This window comes from Salmo salar, chromosome ssa23, assembly GCF_905237065.1.
Source record: "Salmo salar chromosome ssa23, Ssal_v3.1, whole genome shotgun sequence".
In the NCBI taxonomy this organism is placed as follows: Eukaryota; Metazoa; Chordata; class Actinopteri; order Salmoniformes; family Salmonidae; genus Salmo; species Salmo salar.
The window spans coordinates 2518188-2544743 of record NC_059464.1 but is presented as its reverse complement, the minus strand read 5'-3'; the positions used below and the strand labels follow the sequence as shown (position 1 = coordinate 2544743).

The window sequence follows — 26556 nt, the reverse complement described above, 5'->3', positions numbered from 1 at the left end:
AGTAGGTGGCGTTAATGCACAATAACGTTGGATGCCAGCCACAGCTAAACTCCATAGGAGTGCACTGTTTTCCCGCGGTAGTATGGGGGGTGATGAAGGTCATAAATAATACTCGTGAAGGTACTGATACCTCTCACGAAGTCACCTAACGTCTTCCTAGCGCCATAAAATACCGTCATGAATTAACATGGACTGTCATTAGAGACAAGTTTTTTTCTAAGGCGTCAAACTGCCGACACGTTCACGTCATGTAGACGTTGCTATCACGTCGCGTAACGTGGCACTGACACGTCACGTGTCAGTTTATTTTTTATTTTATAAATGTTATTTTCATTAACAATTCAATACAGAAAGTACATGAGGGAACACAAGTGTATATATAGATTATATACAATGGACAATTGAGCTGGGGGTACAATATCACATTACACAAGGACCTTAAGTGTACAAGGACCTTAAGTGTACATCATTAGTATTAATTTGAGGCAAGTTCTGAAGACACCTAGTAAAAAACTGTGACATAGTGGTAGTAACGTTATATCGTCGAAATCCATAGATGCTATCCGTGTAATAGCTTGATTTCTAAATATATATTTGACGTTACCAGTGAATGCAGTTTTTGTGAACTAGAAACTGAATCTATTGAACACTTATTCTGTAATTGTTTATATAGTGAAGTATTTTGGACTGATGTAAAACTATATCTTAGCCGCAAATTGCATACAACCATTGATATTACTAAGTTTGACATTATTTTACTACACTGATTCCACAATTGAACGTGAGTATGTCATAAATCTCTTTATTTTATTAGGAAAATCTTTCATCCACAAATCAACATTTATGAAGAAAAAGCCCCTTTTCTTAATTTTTTTATCTGATTTGGAACAGTACTTAGAATCTTTAAAACGTATACAAAACAATATGTCAAAAAAATGTATTCGATATATGTCTGTATTTGATTTAATATAATAGTTTTTTTATTTTTCTCTAATTTCTTTGGATTCCCTCTGGCTGTTATGTTATGTTTATGTTTTGCATGTTACTGTTTTGCATGTTACTGTTATTTACAACAAGTTAAATAAAGATCTGTGCAAACTAAAAAAAAAAAAAAAAAAAACGTTATATCGTCGATAACAACTAGACTGACTTCCGTTCTATAGTATGCGCCACAGGAAATTGCCACGCCGGTAGGAAGTGTGTTTAGAACTTCGATCATTTTTTTTTTTTTTCGTGAATACTTCTTTAATATATCCACACGAAAAAATACAAGCACGGTCGGGCAGGGCGTATAAATAAAACGCACCACCCTCTCCAAACATAATGCAGGGACGCAGCCCAATATAAACTCTGCGTAAAACACGGGCAGAGGAAAAACACAGACCCTCAATACCAAACAAGAGCCCTGACAAAAACAATCCCGCACAAAACACAAACCTACCTAGCTAGCCTAAATACCCCCCCTACAATTTTTTTTTTTTTAAGTTTGCACAGATCTTTATTTAACTTGTTGTAAATATCAGTAACATGCAAAACAGTAACATGCAAAACATAAACATAACATAACAGCCAGAGGGAATAGAACTTCGATCATGGAATGTGCATACGGGATATTCCAACTTTTTATTTTTTATTAACAACAAATTAATACAGGAAGTACATGAGGGAACACAAGTATATATGGATAATATACAATGGACAATTGAGCTAGGGGGTACAATATCACATTACACAAGGACCTTAAGGGACATACATATAATTATAATTATAACAGCTCTGTAGTTAGTAGAGTATTTAATTGTCTTAAAATACAGTTCAATTTATTTTTGTAGGGTAAGAAAATGTGTTTTCTTTGTTTGTAAATTTACATTTGTGAATATGAAATTTGGCCAAAAGAATAATGAAATTAATCACATAAAAATGTTTCAGCTTATTCCTATCATAGGTAAAGAATCCAAGCAGTACATCTCTCCACAATAGTGTAAGACCTTCATAAATGTGTTCAATTATAAATCTACTGATGTCTTGCCAAAGTTTTCTTACATGAATACAATGCCAAAAAAGATGCAACACTGTTTCTGGATGGTCATTACAAAAGGAGCAATTTGAGTTGATGTTTTCCTTAAACTTCTTCATATAGTGGTTGGCAGGATAATATTTATGAATATTTTTAAAGGAAACTTCCTTAATTTTGTTAACAAGTAGGTATGTGTGTGGCAACATCCAAACTTTTTTCCAACAGATATTATCAATAAATCCATTCTAATAAGGCATTACAGAAGGTATAGATACAACATCCCGCTGAAACAAGGTTCGTATCGCTCTGTTGTTGAATGGACCAAAAGAGAAACAAATCTTTCCTACCGATGAGTTAACAGGGTCAATAGAAGGTAGGCTCTGAGGGTCAGGTCTTGACACGTTCCGGAATAATAAAGCAACACCTGAGGGAATGGCATCTAAAACAATTGCAAAATCTTTAGGTGTTATTCCATATATAATATCTGTGTGGAGAAAAATTATGTTTATAAATTAAGGACCATGGCAAGAAAACCTGCCGATGAAAAGCAGAACGTTTCACTGGAACTTTGTCAATATTATAATTGCAAAACAACATGAAGTTAAGGCCACCAAAAGTAGAGAAAACATGATGAGGAATAAAATTCCAGATAGAAGTGGGTCTTCTTAGGAATTGTTTTATCCAATTGATCTTAAAAGTATTATTTAAGGTAGTAATATTCCAACTCGGGAACTGCGCTGAAACAACCACACGTCACCAAGTCGGCCACTGGGCTTCCTCTCATCATCATATTTGGTAGTGAACGGAAACGCCAACCGGATGCTTCACATTAATACATCCGGTGAAATATCTGTCTCATTGTATATTTTGGCGACTGTTTGGTTTAAATGGGAAACACGAAATTCGTAAACAGAAGTTGAGCTCAACAATATTTATATTTTCTGACGCTTAAAACTGTATATTTGTCTTCACAATGGGTCCTGTCGAGGTAACAGTGTCTACCATCTATACTGTTTTCTTCTGAGCATATCAGGAATAGTCATGCAATCAACGGCAATCAAGTCGCCTGCTCAGATAACTACATTGCTAGCAATCGTGTTAATTTGCACTAGCTACATGAACGCTTACAGACATGTTATTTGTCATCTAGCTAGCTACATTAGTTAGGTAATGTTACTAACGTTGAACATTTAGCTAGCAATACTTGTATCATGCCCATTCAATATGTTTTAAAATGCTGCTATTGCTTTTATAAATCTGATATCTTAATTACATTAGCTATGTGTCATTGTGTTCTTCGTCCAGCACCTCCACATGTCCGTGTTCTCCCAGAGTTTCTCTCCCTGTGGTCGTTTCCTAGCCGCCGGCAACAACTACGGCGAGATAGCGGTGTTCAGGTGAGACCGAGCTAGGTCGAGGACATGCAGTTTACTGGCTGCTTGCACTTTGAGTAGTGAGAAATATTATGATATGAACAGAGATTATGTAATCAAACTGTCCCTGCAATACAAATGTATCATTTTAATGTTTGAATGGATAAAGCACATTTGAGGTGCCCAAGTCCAATGTATCTTATTTACTTAGTTCTTTATAGTAAAATGCTATTTATATAATTTTCCCCAGTCTCTCCTCAGCGCTTAGCCCAGATGCTACAGATCTGAGCCAGAAACCCATCCTCACATTTACTGGTTAGTCTTTCTTTCCTTTGATATGTTCAAACAGTCTCTACTTGCTACTTTATGGTAGAACACCAGTGTGAAATAGCTTTCAAGACATGCTGTATCTCACCCTTCATCCCTAGATTAAGTGGGACACCTGTCAGTCTACTCCTCTTCTATTTCTTAATTTTCTGTCTTTCTCCCCTTCACACGTTTATTCTCACTCAGCTCACGAGGGGCCCGTCTTCTCTCTCCTTTCCACGGACTCTCACCTCCTGAGTGCCGGCAATGGCGAGATCAGCGCCTGGAGCTGGGCGGAGCTTATCAAGCGGGTACGGCCATTACAAGATAAAGCAAGCCTACCAAAATGAATGGCTGTTTAGTGTGAACAGTATTTCTATACAGTCTATGACAGTATGTGATATCGACCATGTCTCTGTGTCTCTCTCCCAGAATACCAAGGCTGCTTGGACAAAGAGGCCGAATTACAAGTAAGGCACCAATCAGCCCTAACTTTGTTTTTAGAAAACACAAGAAAGTGTGTGTGTGTGTGTAGACTGTGTACATTTGTGTTGGTTATTTTATCTCCAGATGTTTTGTCTTTGCTGTCTGATGTTTGTAGCCAAAAAGTGTTTGTTCATAAATGCCCCTCTTTGCAGATCCAGCCTGGAGATCCCAGAGATCAATGCCATGACTATCAATCCCACTGTGAGTACACAGACACTTGTCAGATTCATTAAGTACCTCACTGTACTGAGACAAGTGTTCTCTTTCTCACTCTCTCAGGAGAACAGTCTAGTGATTGGTGGAGGGGACAATAACATCCACATAATGGATCTGGAAAGTGGCGTCTTTAAGGTTTGAGAAATATTCATTGCTTCGATTCGGTCTCAAGATTCACCCATGTGATGTTGAACATTTTAAATAAATATTCTTCGTTGCTACATCTTTTAATATCTTCTCTCTTCATCCTTTCCTCTCTCGCTATCCCACACTTAACCTTTGTTCTCTCTCCCTTCCCCAGTCAGTTCTGCAGGGTCATACAGACTACATCCACTGTCTGAGTGTGAGAGAGAGGGAGGGGGAGATCCTCTCTGGGAGTGAGGACGGCGCTGTCAGGATATGGGGTGAGTGACGGATGCATCAACCTATCACTGCTTCAGGTTACGCTATCTGTCATTGACACATCTGCAATCAATGCATGGCTGTATTACATTATACTCTAGTGTTGTCATGTATCTCACTCTCTGAACTCCGCCTCCAGACTACAGGACTGGCCAATCCGTACACTGCATTGAGGTCTACAAATATGAGGTAAGATATTGGGATGGGTGGTTGCCTGCCCCTACCCTCCATATGTACAGAAGTTATAATGTAGCATCTTTCTTACATGCAAAAGTATATTTAAGTAATTTTTTGTTTAACCAAAAACATGTTTTATATGTAGGCAGGGCAAACCTGTTTTGGTGATTTCTGGTATATCATCAAAAATAAATCAATCACAGCCTATTTTTGAATTCATCAAGCGGTTGTTACCTGATTTAAGTACAATACCATTGGAAATTGATGTTAAGTTCAATTTATATATTGCTAAAACTAAGTTAAATGATGCTCTTGTTCCTTCCTGTTGCCAAGACATATTGATAAATAGCCCAATCTACATATTCACAACCATATGATTACTTTTGTTGCACATGTATGTGCTGTTGAAACTACCACAGCTCAAAAAACATGTAAACTGGATATATTTTTACATCACTGGTTAAAGGAAAACCTGCAGAACAGTTGGCTACATTTTGGAATGTTGCATTTTGGTACAAGGTTCACCAAAACAGAAAGACAAACTCAACACTGTTTTGTCAATCACTCCGGGGGCGAAAATCTGATATCAACTTTGGAGGGGACAATTACATGAAATTTTCTCAAGAGCAATTCCTGAGGGGGACACCAAAAGTAGTGCTGTAACACATAGCCTACATTGTAATATGGTAAATGTATATTGAGGAACCAAAGAAATAAGGTGTTTGCCGTACTCCTAACTACCGGTACCCAAAACTACACAACTAATCACAACAGCAATACCATTGCCTTTAACAAATCTTAGTTCAGTCACCAGTTTAAGTTGAGAGTGGGGGTATCCATGGCATTTTCCAATTATGTTCCTATTTTACAAGTCAAAAAAATTGAGAACCTTTCATAATGTTGCCAAACAAAGACTCAACAAACTTACCTGAGACTCCCTGTCTCTGCCAGTCTGTCCCTGCATATCTGTCCCCAACTCTGCTGTCTGTGTGCCATCTGTTGCCTGCTCTGCCTAATGACGACATTGTGAAACATTTCCATTGGAATTTCATTTCTTTCTTATGAACATTTTATCAACTAGTCTTTGAGATATTAGGCTACTAGGGTTCTTACTATGCGTTTTGGTGTATAGAAAAATACTCTGATGTCCGTCTTTTATTTTTCAGCCATTTTTCTAGCTGGCTGGCTACACACACAGTGTGTAGGTTATTTACAGTAGGAGATGGGCTTCTATCATCTTCAATCATTCTATTTGGGCTTCGATCAAAAGGGTAGCTAGCAAATGTGAAACGGATTAAAATGACGAGTTGACAGCTGTATGAGTTCACCATTTACACAACATATGCTGCAACCTTTTGTAATTTTAATAGTTTGTTTCATATTGGCTGGCTTCCAACAATAGCTGAATTTGCAAAGCTAGCGAGCACCAATTCAGTTTCAGTGGTGTTTGCTATAATCTTTGCTACCCGGGTTAAATAAAGGTGAAATAAAATAGATAAATAAAAGTTCCCTTGCGACAATTTAGCTTTTGCAACGAGACCATTAAATATATTTAAGACAATGGTAGAAGAGAGTGTAGTTCAGTTTGGATTTCAGTTTATCGCTAACCTTATCACAGGGACTTTGAAGCACTAACTTACATCATCTGCATGCTGATCTTGGAATAAATTGACGATAGCAAAGATTCCATCTTTGACGACGTCACATAAATGGAATAGGTACTAGCTAGCTTAATAGTTAATATTTGCGCGCTAGCTTTGCATATTCAGCTAGTGTGTGTGTGCGCGATTGACTGGATTAACCTCACGTCAGTTACGTGCATTGAGTGCCTTTCAGACAGTAGATACGACCTCTCTGTTACCTAGCAAGCTAAGGAACTGGCAGTGGATCAAACCATTGTGAGGCAAAGGGTGGGGGGGGTCGCAATTTTTTGAAACTTAAAAACGCGCTATTAAGTGTCTATAATCAGCACAATTGCTTTCATTGCGTATTATTAATATTATTTAAATTACATAGTTATGTTTCAGTGATATATTGGGGGGGACAAATCATATTTTTCCCAGGATGGGGGGGTCGTGTCCCCCCCGGGATTTCCGCCCCTGCAATCACTCCTATCGATTATCACGTTGAAATCAATTGTTGCGCAAGAGGAGGGATATGAGGTCTCATGAGGTTGTTGGTAAAGCATGACACTTGCAACGCCAGGGTTGTGGGTTCAATTCCCACAGGGGACCAGTAAGAAAATGTATCCACTCACTACTGTAAGTCATTCTGGATAAGAGCGTCTGCTAAATGACTAAAATGTAATAGTAATGTTGAATGTCCTTTTAAAAGTAACAGCTAAAAAACTACACGCAGTCTGTGAATGATGTGTACATCACTGGTTAGAGGACAATTTGTAGAAGACAGCTAGCTACATTTTGAAGTGGTAATTTGCTTCAAGTGGGTCGCCAACGCAGTAAGTGTACCGCCACACTTTTTGTAAATTCCATCGATTCCGCTGAAAATCAATAGAACAGGGGGCAAACATTTGGCTGTCGCGCTGTTTAAACTAACACTATTCAAAGGCCACATGAAAACTTGGAATAACCTATACATTGTTGTTTAGATGAGAATGTGTAGAAGGCTTATATCTATATTTTGGACTGGCCTATAGTATGGGGGGGGGACTTTCTGTTAACTTCAACTAATCACAACCCTCCATAGGATATCAACAGTGACAACTGTTGGCTGCTATTTAAGTGATCGTTTGACTGTCAAGTTTGTGCATTTGTGAGTGGCTAGTGTCGTTTAAGAACGAACTACCAAATTATCCATGCCATTTCAGAAAGAAAATGATGGCTGCCTTCTAAGTCCTGCGAACCTCAGTGCGTATGACAAAATCAACAGTACAAAACCAAACATATTGATCTGTTTTAAGCAATTAATCTTTTGTCATCGTGTTGACTATAAACTTTTTTATACTAACATCACCAATCTGAGGTAAAACGATGTGTAATTCCCCCAATTCGATCTGGTCAAAACATTAGCTTGTTTAGTTGGGTAATATACATTTTAATTAGATATTGCAAAATAATTATCTTAATTTAGGATGATAGTAAATCAAGCAAACTAAATTATTTTTTTCAACGATCACAGATTTCTCACCAGTTTAATAATTTAGTGTTGACAAAACACTCCTTAACATTATTTAACCGGAAAGGCGGTCTACACTAGAACCTGCATAGGGCCTGTGCAGCAGGCTGAGTGTTTGACATCCCTGTCAAATCAAATTGTATTAGTCACATGCGCCGAATACAAAAGGCGTAGACCATACAGTGAAATGCTTACTTACGAGACCCAAACCAACAATACAGTTTAAAAGAAAATACAGATAAGAAATAAAAGTAACAAGTAATTAAAGAGCAGCAGTAAAATAACAATAACGAGACCTATATACAGGGGGGGAGGGGGGGTACCAGTACAGAGTCAATGTGCAGGGGTACCGGTTAGTTGAGGTAATATGTACAGTGGGGGGGGAAAGTATTTGATCCCCTGCTGATTTTGTACATTTGCCCACTGACAAAGGATCAGTCTATAATTTTAATGGTAGGTTTATTTGAACAGTGAGAGACAGAATAACAACAAAAATATCCAGAAAAACGCATGTCAAAAATGTTATAAAATGATTTTCATTTTAATGAGGGAAATAAGTATTTGACCCCCTCTCAATCAGACAAATTTCTGGCTCCCAGGTGTCTTTTATACAGGTAACGAGGTGAGATTAGGAGCACACTCTTAAAGGGAGTGCTCCTAATCTCAGCTTGTTACCTGTATAAATGACACCTGTCCACCCACAGAAGCAATCAATCAATCAGATTCCAAACTCTCCACCATGGCCAAGACCAAAGAGCTCTCCAAGGATGTCAGGGACAAGATTGTAGACCTACACAAGGCTGGAATGGGCTACAAGACCATCGCCAAGCAGCTTGGTGAGAAGGTGACAACAGTTGGTGCGATTATTCGCAAATGGAAGAAACACAAAAGAACTGTCAATCTCCCTCGGCCTGGGGCTCCATGCAAGATCTCACCTTGTGGAGTTGCAATGATCATGAGAACGGTGAGGAATCAGCCCAGAACTACACGGGAGGATCTTGTCAATGATCTCAAGGCAGCTGGGACCATAGTCACCAAGAAAACAATTGGTAACACACTACGCCGTGAAGGACTGATATCCTGCAGCGCCCGCAAGGTCCCCCTGCTCAAGAAAGCACATATACATGCCCGTCTGAAGTTTGCCAATGAACATCTGAATGATTCAGAGGACAACTGGGTGAAAGTGTTGTGGTCAGATGAGACCAAAATGGAGCTCTTTGGCATCAACTCAACTCGCCGTGTTTGGAGGAGGAGGAATGCTGCCTATGACCCCAGGAACACCATCTCCACCGGGCAAACATGGAGGTGGAAACATTATGCTTTGGGGGTGATTTTCTGCTAAGGGGACAGGACAACTTCACCGCATCAAAGGGACGATGGACGGGGCCATGTACCGTCAAATCTTGGGTGAGAACCTCCTTCCCTCAGCCAGGGCATTGAAAATGGGTCGTGGATGGGGATTCCAGCATGACAATGACCCAAAACACACGGCCAAGGCAACAAAGGAGTGGCTCAAGAAGAAGCACATTAAGATCCTGGAGTGGCCTAGCCAGTCTCCAGACCTTAATCCCATAGAAAATCTGTGGAGGGAGCTGAAGGTTCAAGTTGCCAAACGTCAGCCTCGAAACCTTAGTGACTTGAAGATATGCAAAGAGGAGTAGGACAAAATCCCTCCTGAGATGTGTGCAAACCTGGTGGCCAACTACAAGAAACGTCTGACCTCTGTGATTGCCAACAAGGGTTTTGCCACCAAGTACTAAGTCATGTTTTGCAGAGGGTGTGAAATACTTATTTCCCTCATTAAAATGCAAATCATTTTATAACATTTTAGACATGCGTTTTTCTGGATTGTTTTGTTGTTATTCTGTCTCTCACTGTTCAAATAAACCTACCATTAAAATTATAGACTGATCATTTCTTTGTCAGTGGGCAAACGTACAAAATCAGCAGGGGATCAAATACTTTTTTCCCCCCACTGTACATGTAGGTAGAGTTATGAAAGTGACTATGCATAGATGATAACAACGAGAGTAGCAGCGGTGTAAAAAGGAGGGGGGGGGGGGGGCAATGCAAATAGTCTGGTTAGCCATTTGATTAGATGTTCAGGAGTCTTATGGCTTGGGAGTAGAAGCTGTTTAGAATCCTCTTTGACATAGACTTGGCGCTTCGGTACCGCTTGCTGTGCAGTAGCAGAGAGAACAGTCTGACTAGGGTGGCTGGAGGCTTTGACAATTTTTAGGGCCTTTCTCTGACACCTGCTATAGAGGTCCTGGATGGCAGGAAGCTTGGCCCCGGTGATGTACTGGGCCGTTCGCACTACCCTCTGTAGTGCCTTGCGGTCAGAGGCCGAGCAATTGCCATACCAGGCAGTGATGCAACCAGTCAGGATGCTCTCAATGGTGCAGCTGTAGAACCTTTTGAGGATCTGAGGACCCATGCCAAATCTTTTCAGTCTCCTGAGGGGAATAGGCTTTGACGTGCCCTCTTCACAACTGTCTTAGTGTGTTTGGACTATGATAGTTTGTTGTTGATGTGGACACCAAGGAACTTGAAGCCCCCATCCTGCTCCATTGCATCCTTGTCAATGAGAATTGGGGCCTGCTCAGTCCTCTTTTTCCTGTAGTCCACAATCCTCTCGTTTGTCTTGATCACGTTGAGGGAGAGGTTGTTGTCCTGGCACCACACGGCCAGGTCTCTGACCTCCTCCCTATAGGCTGATCAGGCCTACCACTGTTGTGTCATCGGCAAACTTAATGATGGTGTTGGAGTCGTGCCTGGCCTTGCAGTCATGAGTGAACAGGGAGTGAAGGAGGGGACTGAGCACGCACCCCTGAGGGGCCCCTGTGTTGAGAATCAGCGTGGCGGATGTGTTGTTACCTACCCTTACCGCCTGGGGGCGGCCCGTCAGGAAGTCCAGGATCCATTTACAGAGGGAGGTGTCCCGGGGTCCTTAGCTTATTGATGAGCTTTGAGGGCACTATGGTGTTGAACGCTGAGCTGTAGTCAATGAATAGCATTCTCACATAGGTGTTCCTTTTGTCCAGGTCGGAAAGGGCAGTGTTGCGTGCAATAGCGATTGCATCATCTGTGGATCTGTTGGTGGTATGCAAATTGGAGTGGGTCTAGTGTTTCTGGGCTAATGGTGTTGATATGAGCCATGACCAGCCTTTCAAAGCACTTCATTGCTACAGATGTGAGTGCTACGGGTCGGTAGTTGTTTAGGCAGGTTACCTTAGTGTTCTTGGGCACAGGCACTATGGTGGTCTGCTTAAAGCATGTTGGTATTACAGACTCGGACAGGGAGAGGTTGAAAATGTCAGTGAAGACACTTGCCAATTGGTCAGCGCATGCTCACAGTACATGTCCTGGTAATCCATCTGTCCCTGCAGCCTTGTGAATGTTGACCTGTTTAAAAGTCTTACACACATCGGCTGCAGAGAGCGTGATCAGTCTTCCAGAACAGCTGGTGCTCTCATGCATGTTTCAATGTTATTTGCCTCGAAGCGAGCATAGAAGTAGTTTAGGTCGTCTGATAGGCTCGTGTCACTGGGCAGCTCTCGGCTATGCTTCCCTTTGTAGTCTAATGGTTTGCAAGCCTTGCCACAGCCGACAAGCGTCAGAGCCGGTGTAGTACGATTCGATCTTAGTCCTGTATTGACACTTTACTTGTTTGTCGGAGTGCATAGCGGGATTTTGGGTTAAAGCTTCCGGGTTAGAATCCCGCTCCTTGAATGCGGCAGCTCTAGCCTTTAGCTCAGTGCGGATGTTGCCTGTAATCCATGGCTTCTGGTTGGTGTATGTACGTACGGTCACTGTGGGGACGACGTCATCGATGCACTTATTGTTGAAGCCAATGGCTGATGTGGTGTTCTCCTCAATACCATCGGAGGAATCCCGGAACATATTCCAGTCTGTGCTAGTAAAACAGTCCTGTAGCTTAGCATCTGCTTCATCGGACCACTTTCTTATTGATCTAGTCACTGGTGCTTCCTGCTTTAATTTTTGCTTGTAAGCAGGAATTAGGAGGATAGAATTATGGTCAGATTTGCCAAATGGAGGGCGAGGGAGAGCTTTGTATCCATCTCTGTATGGAATAAACGTGGTTCAGAGTTTTCTTTCCTCTGGTTGCACATTTAACATGCTGATAGAAATTTGCTAAAACTGATTAAATTCCTGCATTAAATTCCCTGGCTATTAGGAGCGCCGCCTCTGGGTGAGCGTTTTCCTGTTTGCTTATGGTGGAATACAGCTCATTCAATGCTGTCTTAGTGCCAGCCTCTGACTGTGGTGGTATGTAAACAACTATGAAAACTCTCTAGGTAGGTAGTGTGGTCTACTGTTTATCATGAGATACTCTACCTCAGGTGAGCAATAGCTCGAGACTTCTTAGATATCGTGCACTAGCTGTTATTTATAAAAATACAAAGTCCGCCGCCCCTTTCTGCAGATTGCGTAACAAAATACACATCATACTACAAACAAAATCATAATGCTTCTACTCTTTCTCTCTTCTCTCACTCCCTCATTCTAGGAATGTGCCCGCCCCCAATATGGCAAGTGGATCAGCTGCCTGACGACCGACTCTGATTGGATGGTGAGGAAAGGGCAGCCCTGGCAATTTAGTTTTTTCCCATAAGTCAACCGTCCCTTCCCCCATAGGATGAGCTCTCTCTTTCTAGAAATTGTCCTGTCTTGTTCTGTACCTCAGTCTGAAATGCGGCACTTATGTTGTTATCAGTGTGGTTGTCGTGGCGATACATTAGAACAGTCGCGAAGGTCGACTCCACCTGTGGAATGTCTCGTGCTGTTATCTTTTAGTCCTTCAGGATGAAAACTCGAGATGCCTGAAATGTTTTTTGCAATGCAGAGACAGTAACATTACTCAGCATTTTCTCCTACAATTTGATCACCTTTTAATGTAATTAAATAATTCTCCCTAACCCCTGTCCCTTATTTTTCCCCACCAGCTCTGTGGAGGAGGCCCATCCCTTTCCCTATGGCACCTCCGCTCCATGTCACCCACCTCCATCTTCCCTCTCTCCGGATGCCAGCGACAAGCCAACTTTTACCAGGACATGGTGAGACGTGTGGGTCAGACTGTGTGTGGGAAGGGAGAAAGAAAGTTTGTTTGTCTTTCTCTAACTGCAGACAGTCCGTGTGTGTGTGATCTCTCCCCCGCCTGTAGATCTTGTCGGTGGGTGAGGGCCAGTGTGTGTCCCACTGTCTCCTCGGGGGAGAGGTAAAGGCTCAGATCCCCTGCACCCCCCACTCCCTCAACACGCTGGCACTGAACCTCAACAGCACTGAACACAGGGTGAGAGTCATTAGACATACCATCTGAACACTCCACATTACTCATCCGACCCCTCAGGTTAAATTTCCTTCTTCGCTTGTCCCGCTTGTTTTCTTCCTGTTCTTGTTCGTAAGTCCTGTGTGGCTCAGTTGGTAGAGCATGTCGCTTACAACGCCATGGCTGTAGGTTCGATTCCCATGGGGTACCAGTACGAGAAAAAAAAAAAGTAAAGTAATTATGCACTCACTACTGAGTCGCTGTGGATAAGAGCATTACTAATGATTAAATGTAATATATTTTGTCCACATCAAAGCTTCAGTACATCTTTTTATTTTTTGTTAAACCTTTATTTAATTATTCAAGTCAGTTAGGAACAAATTCTTATTTACAATGACGCCCTACCCCGGACGACGCTGGGCCAATTGTGCGCCGCCCTATGGAACTCCTAATCACGGCCGGATGTGATACAGCCTGGATGATATTATTGATATTCAGTTTTGATATGGTCTCAGTGTTGATATGGTTGAGTTTTGTTGAGCAGGAACTGTGGTGGTTTTTGGTGTATGAAGGAAGTGGTTGTGATGTCTTTGCTTTTCCAGGTGCTGACAGTAGGTGGAAGCAGTCACCAGATGGACGTATTCACCAACCTGTCCTACAGAACCTTCTCGCTGTCTTTCTGAGGACACACACACAACCCGATTTGAGCTCATAATGTGCTATTTCTTGATTAATTGTACTACACTATTGTGTATATAACTCATGCCTCTCTTGTCCAAAGGACTCCCATTCCAGGATTCATCCTGATGTGTTTTTATGATAATAAAATATTTTGCTCACTTTTCCATATCTGTGCATCAGTCTTGATGATAAATTAACCCCGGCCTTATGCTCTGAAGGAATACATTGTCTGAAAAATCTGTATATCTTGTCTACATAAAGTCTTCGATTATTCCATTTAGATTGCTAGAGTGTTGGGTTCCCTCCCCAGTGTTTCTATTTCATATTTGTAGAGCTAGTGTAAGTAACCCAGCCTACTACTATAATCACATTAAACAAGTATAGTACAAACAGACCAATTTTTTTTGTATGTATTGATGAGACAAGATAAAGCACATTGAGCAAGATGGGGTGAACAGAGAGGAGGGAGAAGCACATGATTTGGATGTGAGTGACTCAACAACACTCATGTGTGGCCTGCAGACGTCGGGCCGTTGACCAGTCTAAGGCTCCGACCTTTCCTGAGTCATTCCCCCGGAACGGTCAACCAGATTCTCGTGGTTCTCCTTCCGACTGACCTGCACAAGTCATCGCTATTGATCATTTTGTAGCACGACGTGTTTGAAATGCGCATATAAACTTAGCTATTCTCGAGGAATTATTCCTCTACCGTTATCTAGCGGAGTTGTGTTTTGCGTTCATTACATTTGTATGACAAAGTAACTTTTAACTTCGTCTGTGGGTGAGCGGCTAACAAATAGCAATCCCCAAAGATCCCGGATACAAACGAATCTAGCCTCAGCTCAGGCAGTCACTGCTGATCCTAGCGGCTGATAATGTCCTCTGGTTACATGGTAGGTAAGTGTGTTAAACCCACATGTCTATGGTTTAAATTAAATCAAACATTGTGGTTTGTGTCATCAACTGTTTTTGAGTAGTTTGCGATTGTAGCTAATTTACGAAGTGCGCTATTGTTGTGACCCAGCCAGCTCGTTTTTCCTCATACAGCTGACGATTGTAGGTTTTGGGAGGGACACTTTCCCAGCGTTTTCAGTAATGTTTTCATTGATAATCACGATGAATTAGAAGCCATAGAAAATATTTTAACTTTGTACGAATGTGTCAGTTCTTGAAAATAAATCCTAACTTTCGCCCAGTGTGCTCTTTTTAATGTGTTTATTATGTGAAAAAAACTCAGTTCTTGCCATTCTTTCGCCCTAAATCGGCGACGCTGTCCCTAAAAATACTTTGGTCACTTAGTGAATATCAAAGAAAAATTATGTTTCTATGATACACCCTTTCTACTATTTAACCCTATAACCTTTCCCCCAACATTTTGTTTTAACCTCTTTCCAATCCATTACGCCTTCAACCATGTATGCAGGCTGTTTCATATAGGTGTGGTTCATATAGGCCTATGTTTAATGTGTGTGGAGAGGGGGCAAACGGTTGGAAACGTTACATTTAGAGACACAGCTGTGCTAGTGAACAGGGAAGGGAGGGTGCATACAGGGACTGGGTTGGCATGTGGTCACAGGGAATTGACAGACTACAGGTTGTCTCCTCACTCTGTCCCTGTATATTGTCATTGATAAATGTGCCATACAGATGTTCTTTTTCAGGTTATGGTCCAAACAAGGGAGCTGAGGAAAGCCTGAAACAAACCAAATACTGTTAAGGTGACCACCATCCCATAGCTCAGAGAGGAAGTGAAACCAAGGGATTGAGACCGAAGCAGTTCAATGGATGAAAACGTTGCATGGACTGTAGATTGAAAGAGGAAGTACTTCACCCTCTCAAATTTTTGCTTTCGGTCTCTGCTTGTCCAGCCCTTCAGGCCCCTCTGCCTGTTATTTTGTTTCTTGTAAGAGGTGCGTGATAACTTGACGCAGAGATGACAGCAACACTGTGGGATAAGTAAGAGTGGTAACTGAGAAGAGCAGTGACGTGAATCCTTACATCCATAGGCTACCCACTGGAATATCTAAGTATTAGCTAATCAAGCAACAACAATCCATCTACCTTGGACACAGACCAACAACTATGAGCACTTTCAGATGCTCATGGAGGAAGTGATTGACTCTGCCAGACCGCAATTTGATGAGGATAGTCTCTTTGCCCTTGTGTAGAGTTTAAAGTGTCAGAAATCCTTCAGCATCTGTCACTGCAGCTCAACTAAGGGGGAAAAACACATTACTGCACTGGACTGGTGGAAAGAAAACTTAGGTGAACCTGTGATGAGTCGGAATGTGGTGCTGCAATGAACTAGGAATCCCCTACTGGAGTTAGTGGGAGGAACTGGAACTGAGGTGGAACCAGAACTAACCGAGGCCTTAGCACGACAACGGAATGCCATGTACTAAACTGGAAATAGGCTTGATTTAACTGGTAATTATTGCACTTTGGAGGTAACAGAAATAGTTTGTAATATTGAATAAGAAGTCTGGAGTGGACTGGAACTGATCTGGGAAATCAACAGGAAATGAAATTTCAATGGAAGTGTTTTGAGGATGTTTTCTGTACATCTTCCATTCTGAACTGGTAGCATAGGGGGAGACTGTTTCATCCTGGGATTTGGGAAGACTGGAAACTGTTCCTGTGGAACTGCATTTATTGGGAGAGGATTACTGAAACCATCAGCACTGTCTGCAGAAATGGCGGGCCCGGGAAAGGACTACAACCATCTCTTCAAACTGCTCATCATTGGAGACTCCAGTCAGTGCATCTTAACTTCCATCTTCATACAAAGTTCCTGTGGTCCCTTAGTGCTTACTCTGTCTGTGTTAAAATAGTAGTGTAATTCAAGTGTAGCTGTGCTGTGACAATGATGTTTAGCGGGCAGGTCATATTTTGTGAGTTGTGATTTAAAGGATTAGGTTACTGTTTAATCTCCTTAGTAACACAGCAAATATCAGTCAATCTGCTTAATCAATGGGTGAGTATGATGAACATGCCTCACTTACTCACCAAGCTTACAGCTCTGATGATTGACGAAGTAGACTTATTTGTCGCTAACTGTTCAGACAATATGATAGATTTTAAAACCTTTACCCATGATGTAGTGATATGGCTTGCTGTATGTTGGCTACTTGTAATGGGACAATAAGTAGCCTGATACTGTATACTCAGAAGTGAATGAAGAAAGGCCTAATCACCTAACCTCTCATACCTGTCTAACCTCTATGTTCAAGATGTAGGGAAAAGCAGTCTACTACTACGATTTGCAGATAACTCCTTCTCTGGTGAGTTGCTGTTCTCTATCTGATCAGTATATACTATTAAACAATGTGAATGTGTGTGGTTAGGAACTGTGCTTTCTATATTTTCCTCAAGATTGTGAATGTGTGCTTAGCATGTGGTGTGTGCGTGCGTGTGTGTTTCTAACCTCTCTGCTTTGGCCTGCAGGCAGCTACATCACTACAATTGGTGTGGACTTTAAGATCCGTACGGTGGACATAGACGGGGAGCGAGTCAAACTGCAGATCTGGGACACGGCGGGCCAGGAACGCTTCAGGACCATCACCTCAACGTAATCTATCATCTATATCAATGATCTATCTACACGTAGAGAAGCTATATATCAATACAAACACTGTTTATCACCTCAGTTGGTTGTGAAACCCACTGTAAGATTTAGGCTCAAAGGGGTACCGGTACAGAGTCATTGTGCGAGGGTACAGGTTGGTTGAGGTAATTTGTACATGTAGGTAGGGGTGAAGTGACTATGCATAGACAATAAACAGTGAGTAGCAGCAGTGTACAAAGCAAATGGTGGAGGGGGGTCAATGTAAATAGTCCGGTGGCCATTTGATTAATTATTCAGCAGTCTTATGGCTTGGGAGTAAAAGCTGTTAAGGAGCCTTTTGGTCCTAGACTTGGCGCTCCGGTACCGCTTGCCGTGCCATAGCAGAGAAAACAGTCTGTGACTGGAGTCTCTGACAATTTTATGGGCTTTCCTCTGACACGCCTATTATATAGGTCCTGGATGGCAGGAAGCTTGGCTCCAGTGATGTACTATAGTGTCTTACTGTCAGATGCCGAGCAGTTGCCATACCAGGCGGTTATGCAACCAGCCAGGATGCTCTCGAGGGTGCAGTTGTATAACTTTTTGAGGATCTGGGGACCCATGCCAAATCTTTTCAGTCTCCTGAGGGGAAAAGGTTTTGTTGTGCCCTCTTCATGACTGTCTTAGTGTGTTTGGACCATGATAGTTTTTGGTGATGTGGACACCAAGGAACTTGAAACTTTCGACCTGCTCTACTACAGCCAAGTTGATGAGAATGGGGGCCTGTTGGGCCCGCCTTTTCCTGTAGTCCACGATCAGCTCCTTTGTCTTGCTCACATGGAGGGAGAGGAGGTTGTCCTGGCACCACACTGTCAGTTCTCTGACCTCCTCCCTATAGGCTGTCTCATCGTTGCCACTGTTGTCGTCAGAGAACTTGATGATGGTGTTGGAGTCGTGTTTGGCCACGCAGTCGTGGGTGAACAGGGAGTACAGGAGGGGTCTAAGTACACACCCCTGAGGGGCCCCAGTGTTGAGGATCAGCGTGACAAACGTGTTGTTGCCTACCCTTACCACCTGGGGGCGGCCTGTCAGGAAGTCCAGGATCCAGTTGCAGAGGGAGGTGTTTAGTCCCAGGGTCTTTAGCTCAGTCATTAACTCAGTTAAGTGCTATTAATATTAGAGGTCGACCGATTAATCGGCATGGCCACTTAATTAGGGCCGCTTTTCGAGTTTTCATAACAATCGGTAATCGGCATTTTTGTTACGCCAATTATGGCCGATTACATTGCATTCCACGAGGAAACTGCATGGCAGGATGACCACCTGTTACGCGAGTGCAGAAAGGTGCCAAGGTAAGTTGCTAGCTAGCATTAAACTTATCTTATAAAAAAGAATCAATCTTAACCTAATCACTAGTTAACTACACATGGTTGATATTACTAGGTTAACTAGCTTGTTCTGCGTTGCATTTAGTCAATGCGGTGCCTGTTAATTTATCATCGGATCACAGCTTGCTTCGCCAAACGGGTTATGTTTTAACAAAAGTGCATTCGCGAAAAAAGCACAATCGTTGCACAAATGTACCTAACCGTAAACATCAATGCCTTTCTTAAAATCAATACACAGAAGTATATATTTTTAAACCTGCATATTTAGTTAAAAGAAATTCATGTTAGCAGGCAGTATTACACTAGGGAAATTGTGTCACTTCTCTTGCGTTCATTGCACGCAGAGTCAGGGTATATGCAACAGTTTGGGCCGCCTGGCTCATTGCAAACTAATTTGCCAGAATTTTACATAATTATGACATAACATTGAAGGTTGTTTAATGTAACAGCAATATTTAGACTTAGGGTTGCCATCTGTTAGATAAAATACAGAACGGTTCCTTATTTCACTGAAATAATAAACCTTTTGTTTTCGAAATGATAGTTTCTGGATTTGACCATATTAATGACCTAAGGCTCGTATTTCTGTGTTTATTATAATTAAGTCTATGATTTGATATTTGATTGAGCGGTGGTAGGTAGCAGCAGGCGCGTAAGCATTCATTCAAACTGTACTGCACTTGACAGCAGCTCTTAGCAATGCTTGAATCACAGCGCTGTTTATGATTTCAAGCCTATCAACTCCTGAGATTAGGCTGGCAATACTAAAGTGCCTATTAGAATATCCAGTAGTCATAGGTATATGAAATACAAATGGTATAGAGAGAAATAGTCGACGCGTCATAATTCCTATAATAACTACAACCTAAAACTTCTTAACTGGGAATATTGAACCACCAGCTTTCATATGTTCTGAGCAAGGAACTTAAACGTTAGCTTTTTTACATGGCACATATTGCACTTTTACTTTATTCTCCAACACTGTTTTTTTGCATTATTTAAACCAAATTGAGCATGTTTCATTATTTATTTGAGACTAGTTAATTAAAAAATGTCATTGTTCATTCAGTATTATTGTATATGTCATTTATTACATGTATCTAAAAATCGGCTGGCTAATCGGTATCAGCTTTTTTTGGTCCTCCAATAATCGGTATCGGTGTTGAAAAATCATAACCGGTCGACCTCTAATTGATACCAGCCTGGGCAGAGTGCCAGCCAACCAATCTCCCACAAAACAATGTAGCGATTTCCTGTGTTATACAGTACTCTTTACAGTCCTTTGCTATTTTCCCCTTTTGTCCCTGTTTCTTCTACCAGGTATTACAGAAATACCCATGGTGTGATTATTGTTTATGACGTCACCAACCCAGAGTCGTTTGTGAATGTGAAGAGGTGGCTTAATGAGATCACTCAGAACTGTGACAACGTCTGTAAGATCCTAGGTGAGTTTGGTGTGCTGAGATGGATGAAGAGTAAAGTAGATGGCAAGATAGAGTAGATGGACGAATGGATAGAAAATTAGTAATGAGGAAAATCACTGAGGAATGACTTTTGACTTCCAGTCCATTGTGTTAATGTTATGGCTGATTTGTGAACTGATAGACACACACTATATATCCAAAAAGTATGTGGACACCCTTTCAAATTAGTGGATTCGGCTATTTCAGCCGTATAACATCGAGCACACAGCCATGCAATCTCCATAGAAAAACCTTGGCACTAGTATGGCCTTACTGAAGTGCTCAGTGACTTTCAATGTGGCACCATCATAGGATGCCACCTTTCCAACAAGTCAGTTCGTCAAATTTCTGCCCTGCTAGAGCTGCCCCGGTCAACAGTAAGTGCTGTTATTGTGAAGTGGAAACGTCTAGGAGCAACAACGGCTCAGCCGCGAAGTGGTAGGCCACACAAGCTCACAGAATGGGACCGCCAAGTTCTGGACCCCGTAAAAATCATCTGTCCTCGGTTGCAACACTCACTACCGAGTTCCAAATTGCCTCTGGAAGCAACGTCAGCAGAATAACTGTTCATCGGGAGCTTCATGAAATGGGTTTCCATGGCCGTGCAGCCACACACAAGCCTAAGATCATGATGCGCAATGCCAAGTGGTGTAAAGCTCGCCACCATTGGACTCTGGAGCAGTTGAAACTCATTCTCTGGAGTGCTGAATCACGCTTCACCATCTGGCAGTCCGACAGACGAATCTGGGTTTGGGGGATGCCAGGATAATGCTACCTGCCCCAATGCATAGTGCAAACTGTAAAGTTTGGTGGAGGAGGAATAATGGTCTGTGGCTGTTTTCCTGGTTTGAGCTAGGCCCCTTAGTTCCAGTGAAATGAGATCTTAATGCTACAGCATATAATGACATTCTAGACGATTCTGTGCTTCCAACTTTGTGGCAACAGTTTGGGGAAGGCCCTTTCCTGTTTCATCATGACAATTCCCCCGTGCACAAAGCTAGGTACATACAGAAATGGTTTGTCGAGATTGGTGTGGAAGAACTTGACTGGCCTGCACAGAGCCCTGACCTCAACCCCATAGAAAACCTTTGAGATTAATTGGAACACCAACTGCGAGCCAGGCCTAATCGCCCAACATCAGTGCCCGACCTCACTAATGCTATTGTGGCTGAATAGAAGCAAGTCCCTGCAGCAATGTTCCAACATTTAGTGGAAAGACTTCCCAGAAGAGTGGAGGCTGTTATAGCAGATTAGGCATGATTTTGTAATGAGATATTTGACGTGCAGGTGTCCACATACTTTTGGTCATGTAGTGTACTGTGCTGTCCAAAACAACATCTTTCATTCATCCCCATTTCTCTCTCTCGCCCTCCCTCAGTGGGGAACAAGAATGACGACCCCTCAAAGAAGCAGGTGGACTCCCATGATGCAATGCGATTCGGGGAGTCGGTGGGTGTCCGGGTATTTGAGACGAGTGCCAAAGAAAATATCAACGTGGAAGAGGTTAGCCTAGCAGCCATGTTCTAAACCCAGGGTGTACCTCATTCACTTCCTCCTAGTAATAATAGTAAAATAAAAATAGTCAGCTCTGTCAAAATAAAACTAAGCCTCAAATATCCCGGATGTCTTTGAGAAAGCTGAGCTTGAGACCTGATATGTCTCTCACAGGGAATTGTGAGTTTGGGCTGTGGTGCGATCAGAAGTGTGACTATGGTCATCTCTCATATCTCTAAAACGGTTATCTTATTTCACCTTAGTCATGGCGGCCACTCCTTCTCCAAGGAATAGCACTTCCGTGTGTACTGGTACAGTTGAAGTCGGAAGTTTGCATACACCTTAGCTAAATACATTTAAACTCAGTTTTTCACAATTCCTGACATTTAATCCTCGTAAAAAATTCCCTGTCTTAGGTCAGTTAGGATCACCACTTTATTTTAAGAATGTGAAATGTCAGAATAATAGTAGAGAGAATTATTTATTTCAGCTTTTATTTCATTCATCACAATCCCAGTGGGTCAGAAGTTTACATACACTCAATTAGTATTTAATAGCATTGCCTTTAAATTGTTTAACTTGGGTCAAACGTTTTCGGGTAGCCTTCCACAACCTTCCCACAATAAATTGGGTGAATTTTGGCCCATTCCTCCTGACAGAGCTGGTGTAACTGAGTCAGGTTTGTAGGCCTCCTTGCTCGCACACGCTTTTTCAGTTCTGCCCACAAATTCTCAATAGGATTGAGGTCAGGGCTTTGTGATGGCCACTCCAATACCTTGACTTTGTTGTCCTTAAGCCATTTTGCCACAACTTTGGAAGTATGCTTGGGGTCATTGTCCATTTGGAAGACCCATTTGCGACCAAGCTTTAACTTCCTGACTGATGTCTTGAGATGTTGCTTCAATATATCCACATAACTTTCCTTCCTCGTGATGCCATCTATTTTGTGAAGCGCACTAGTCCCTCCTGCAGCAAAGCACCGCCACAACATGATGCTGCCACCCCCGTGCTTCACGGTTGGGATGATGTTCTTCGGCTTGCAAGCCTCCCCCTTTTTCTTCCAAACATAACGATGGTCATTATGGCCAAACAGTTCTATTTTTGTTTCATCAGACCAGAGGACATTTCTCCAAAAAGTACAATCTTTGTCCCCATGTGAAGTTGCAAACCGTAGTCTGGCTTTTTTATGGCGGTTTTGGAGCAGTGGCTTCTTCCTTGCTGAGCGACCTTTCAGGTTATGTCGATTATAGGACTCGTTTTACTGTGGATATAGATACTTTTGTACCTGTTTCCTCCAGCATCTTCACAAGGTCCTTTGCTGTTGTTCTGGGATTGATTTGCACTTTTCGCACCAAAGTACGTTCATCTCTAGGAGACATAACGCGTCTCCTTCCTGAGCGGTATGACGGCTGCGTGGTCCCATGGTGTTTATACTTGCGTACTATTGTTTGTACAGGTGAACGTGGTACCTTCAGGCGTTTGGAAATTGCTCCCAAGGATGAACCAGATTTGTGTAGGTCTACAATTTTTTTTCTTGAGGTCTTGGCTGATTTTCTTTTGATTTTCCATGATGTCAAGCAAAGAGGCACTGAGTTTGAAGGTAGGCCTTGAAATACATCCACAGGTACACCTCCAATTGACTCAAATGATGTCAATTAGCTTATTAGATGCTTCTAAAGCCATGACATTATTTTCTGGAATTTTCCAAGCTGTTTAAAGGCACAGTCAATTCAGTGTATGTAAACTTCTGACCCACTGGAATTGTGATACATTGAAATAATCTGTCTCTTAACAATTGTTGGAAAAATGACTTGTGTCATGCACAAAGTAGATGTCCTAACCAACTTGTCAAAACTATAGTTTGTTAACAGGACATTTGTGTAGTGGTTCAAAAACGAGTTTTAATGACTCCAACCTAAGTGTATGTAAACTTCCGACTTCAACTGTATGTATCGGGTGTGTATGTATTTTACAGTCATTGCCCTGTCTTGCTCCTTTGCCTTCTACCTCTCCGCTCCTCCCCTCTATTTCTCCCCCTTTCCTTCCCTCAGATGTTTATGGCTTTCACTCACATGGTCCTTCGGACAAAGAAGCAGAGTCAGAGTCGTGCAGAGAGAGAGCGGGAACGAGAGAAGGAAACGGTTGACATCAACTCTCACAGACACAGAGAGAGGAGGAAGAGGGGGAAGAAGTGTTGCTGAGGGAGAAAGAGAGGAGATTTTCTAAGAACAGGACAGACCAATGGAGAGTCGAGCATCCAAAGTCTGTCTGCGCTCATGTGAAAGAGCCAGGACATTACATGTTGACATTGCACTGAGACAAGATTACAAGAGGTTAAGGACAGAGAACCACTGTTACGTGCCGAATTTTTACCCTAGCAGTTATTTTTTATTGAATGTATATTAATGTCATTTCATCATTAAAAAGGAAACTGGATCCCCAACGTGTCAAACTTATTAAAACCCCTAATTTAGGAAATACACTAATGACTTCAAAAGTGACTAGAGTGTGATGCATATGTCTTATTTGTAATGAAAAAGACTGTCATGTGACAAATATAACGTCTAAATAAACAGTGAGCAATAAAGTCAATCTGTGTGTGCCTTTTATATGCAATATAGCATTGCTAAAACCTATTCAGTATTTCAATGCTGAACCCCATTACACTCTTTTTCTTTTTAGATTTCTTTTTTTTGTGTGGTAAATTAACACAAGATTCCCAAGTGTGTATGATACACATTATCTAGTATATCCATCCCTTAAAGTCAGTTTGTGCCAGTGCTTCAATGTTGACAATTAAGGCACTCTCCTACAGCCAACTTATGGGATAAAAAGTAAAAGGCATAAAACCATGTGAAGACAAACTTGGGTTATGTCCAATATCACAACACCTTAAATTAGTTTTTAAAGGGCCCATATATTGAATATTCCATGAGAGAGGCTTAGCTCCAGAAAGATAAATGTATTATTACTTTGGTATCTCCAAACCTATGCTCCAAACTTAATGTATTTAAGACATTAACATTCACTATACCAGGCCGGCAGATGGCGATATTGAGTCGTTTCATCTCACTGTCCAAAGGGTATGTATGCAGCCGGCTCCTCACTTGTATCCCCCGTGGACCGGTTCATATATAAAACATTCTGCATTCAGGCTGCAAAAGCGTTGATTTCCTCCTTAACTCAATGTAATGGCAACACAGGAAATATGCATACTTTATGAAACACCATTTTCCACCACCATGATAGAGTGGCTAAATGCTAGTCCCGGATGTTGCATATCACGTTCAGCCAATCAAGTTGCAGCAGTCTGTTATTTACTCTTGGTCTGAATGCTGCTGTACACAATGTCAGGAAGTAGCATTAGCCACCCTTGAATGGAGGTTGAACATTTTGTTTCATGAAGAAAGTATGCATATTTTCCTCGTTCTTCCCTTCGCCTTATCACCATTAAATCGAGTTATGGAGGGTAGTCGACACTTTTGCAGCCTGAATACATTCCCTATGGATGGTAAGATGAAACGACTCAATATCACCATCTGCAGGCCTTTGGGCTACTATACCAGTAGTTTATTTGCAAAGCCATAGGTGATGCAAAATAGACAGATCTATTGTAATGCAAGACTATGGTAATTGGTTTCTTTTTTTACACAACTATGCATTTTGTGCCTCTGTAACACCAATGTTCAGTAACTATTTACTCAATTATCTTGAATGCACCCCTGGCTGCTCAAGCGGTTAGAGAAACACTCTTTTCAAACCACTTTGGTACGGAAATGACTTTTATGCAGCAGGTTAGGAGAATTAACATGCAGGTTTGGAGACGGAGGTTAAGGTTAGGAAAAGGGTTTGGGTAAGTGAAAATGCTCTCCTGACCTGCTACAAAGGTTTTGTGAGCATGGAGAGGTCAGAGATAGCTATACTAGTAAATTGGGCTGGGGCGGACTGGCATTTTACCCACACCAGCCCACATAACTGCGAGTGCCGCCAACTCACCCCCCATATACACCCTACTTAGAGACAGGCAGTAGTGCTGACACAACATTGGCAGTACAGTATAGCGTTTCTCAACCATTTCTGTACCAGTGACTGACGAGACATGGTCCTCCTCTTTTTTAACCAGTCCATGTTTAAAACAAATACAATATGTAAAAGCACCACTGGAGATACAACTCACCACTTTAACTGTGCATCTGCTCTAGCCATTTTGTTTGCCTCCCTGTTGTGCTGTCGATATGTCTCAGCATCTTCTCTGCTGTCACTCTGTGCTTCTTCTTGTTCTCTGTCTGTCTGCTTAAGCCTTATACGTTATAAAAGCCAAGCTAATGACTTAGGCTATATTGCAAATTAGTGCCTGCCATATGTGTTCCCCTGAATCGACACCTACTATAAGTGTTCATTACTATTACAGGGCTCTACATTTTCCCCTGCTGTCACTGCTGCCACTAACTTTTACAGTTGGTTGCACCAGCCTATGATTTAGTCAGACTCAAATCATGAGTATTTATCTTAGAAATTAATTTTGGATTGACAATTAGACTATAGTTGCTATTTTACTGTTAAAATAGGACCAGAATTTCCAGA

General features: G+C 41.8%; 2 protein-coding genes across 5 annotated transcripts; both read left to right on the top strand.

The window, feature by feature from the left end:
* Nucleotides 1-2883: 2883 nt before the first annotated feature.
* thoc6 (THO complex 6 homolog (Drosophila)) lies at nucleotides 2884-14251 on the top strand. 2 transcript variants are annotated; one of them, NM_001141442.1, is given in 13 exon segments: nucleotides 2884-3005; nucleotides 3323-3414; nucleotides 3641-3705; nucleotides 3904-4007; nucleotides 4129-4166; nucleotides 4335-4383; nucleotides 4462-4533; nucleotides 4700-4802; nucleotides 4940-4989; nucleotides 12644-12706; nucleotides 13080-13190; nucleotides 13298-13426; nucleotides 14005-14210. In NM_001141442.1, coding segments are annotated over 13 exon segments (972 nt in total). In that variant the 5' UTR covers nucleotides 2884-2990; the 3' UTR covers nucleotides 14086-14210.
* A 295-nt stretch (nucleotides 14252-14546) lies between these two features.
* On the top strand, nucleotides 14547-24564 carry LOC123723737 (ras-related protein Rab-35). 3 transcript variants are annotated; one of them, XM_014168527.2, is made up of 8 exons: nucleotides 14547-14976; nucleotides 15745-16510; nucleotides 16668-16837; nucleotides 17314-17364; nucleotides 17528-17651; nucleotides 20336-20460; nucleotides 21857-21981; nucleotides 24024-24564. In XM_014168527.2, the coding sequence occupies exons 3-8, from the start codon at nucleotides 16777-16779 to the stop codon at nucleotides 24171-24173; spliced, it is 636 nt and encodes a 211-aa protein (XP_014024002.1). In that variant the 5' UTR covers nucleotides 14547-14976; nucleotides 15745-16510; nucleotides 16668-16776; the 3' UTR covers nucleotides 24174-24564. The 3 variants fall into 3 exon arrangements, with proteins under 3 accessions (XP_014024002.1, XP_014024001.1, XP_045561956.1); XM_014168526.2 differs by having other exon boundaries at nucleotides 15745-16837; XM_045706000.1 differs by lacking the exons at nucleotides 15745-16510; nucleotides 16668-16837 and having other exon boundaries at nucleotides 14547-14980.
* The last annotated feature ends 1992 nt before the right edge of the window (nucleotides 24565-26556 follow it).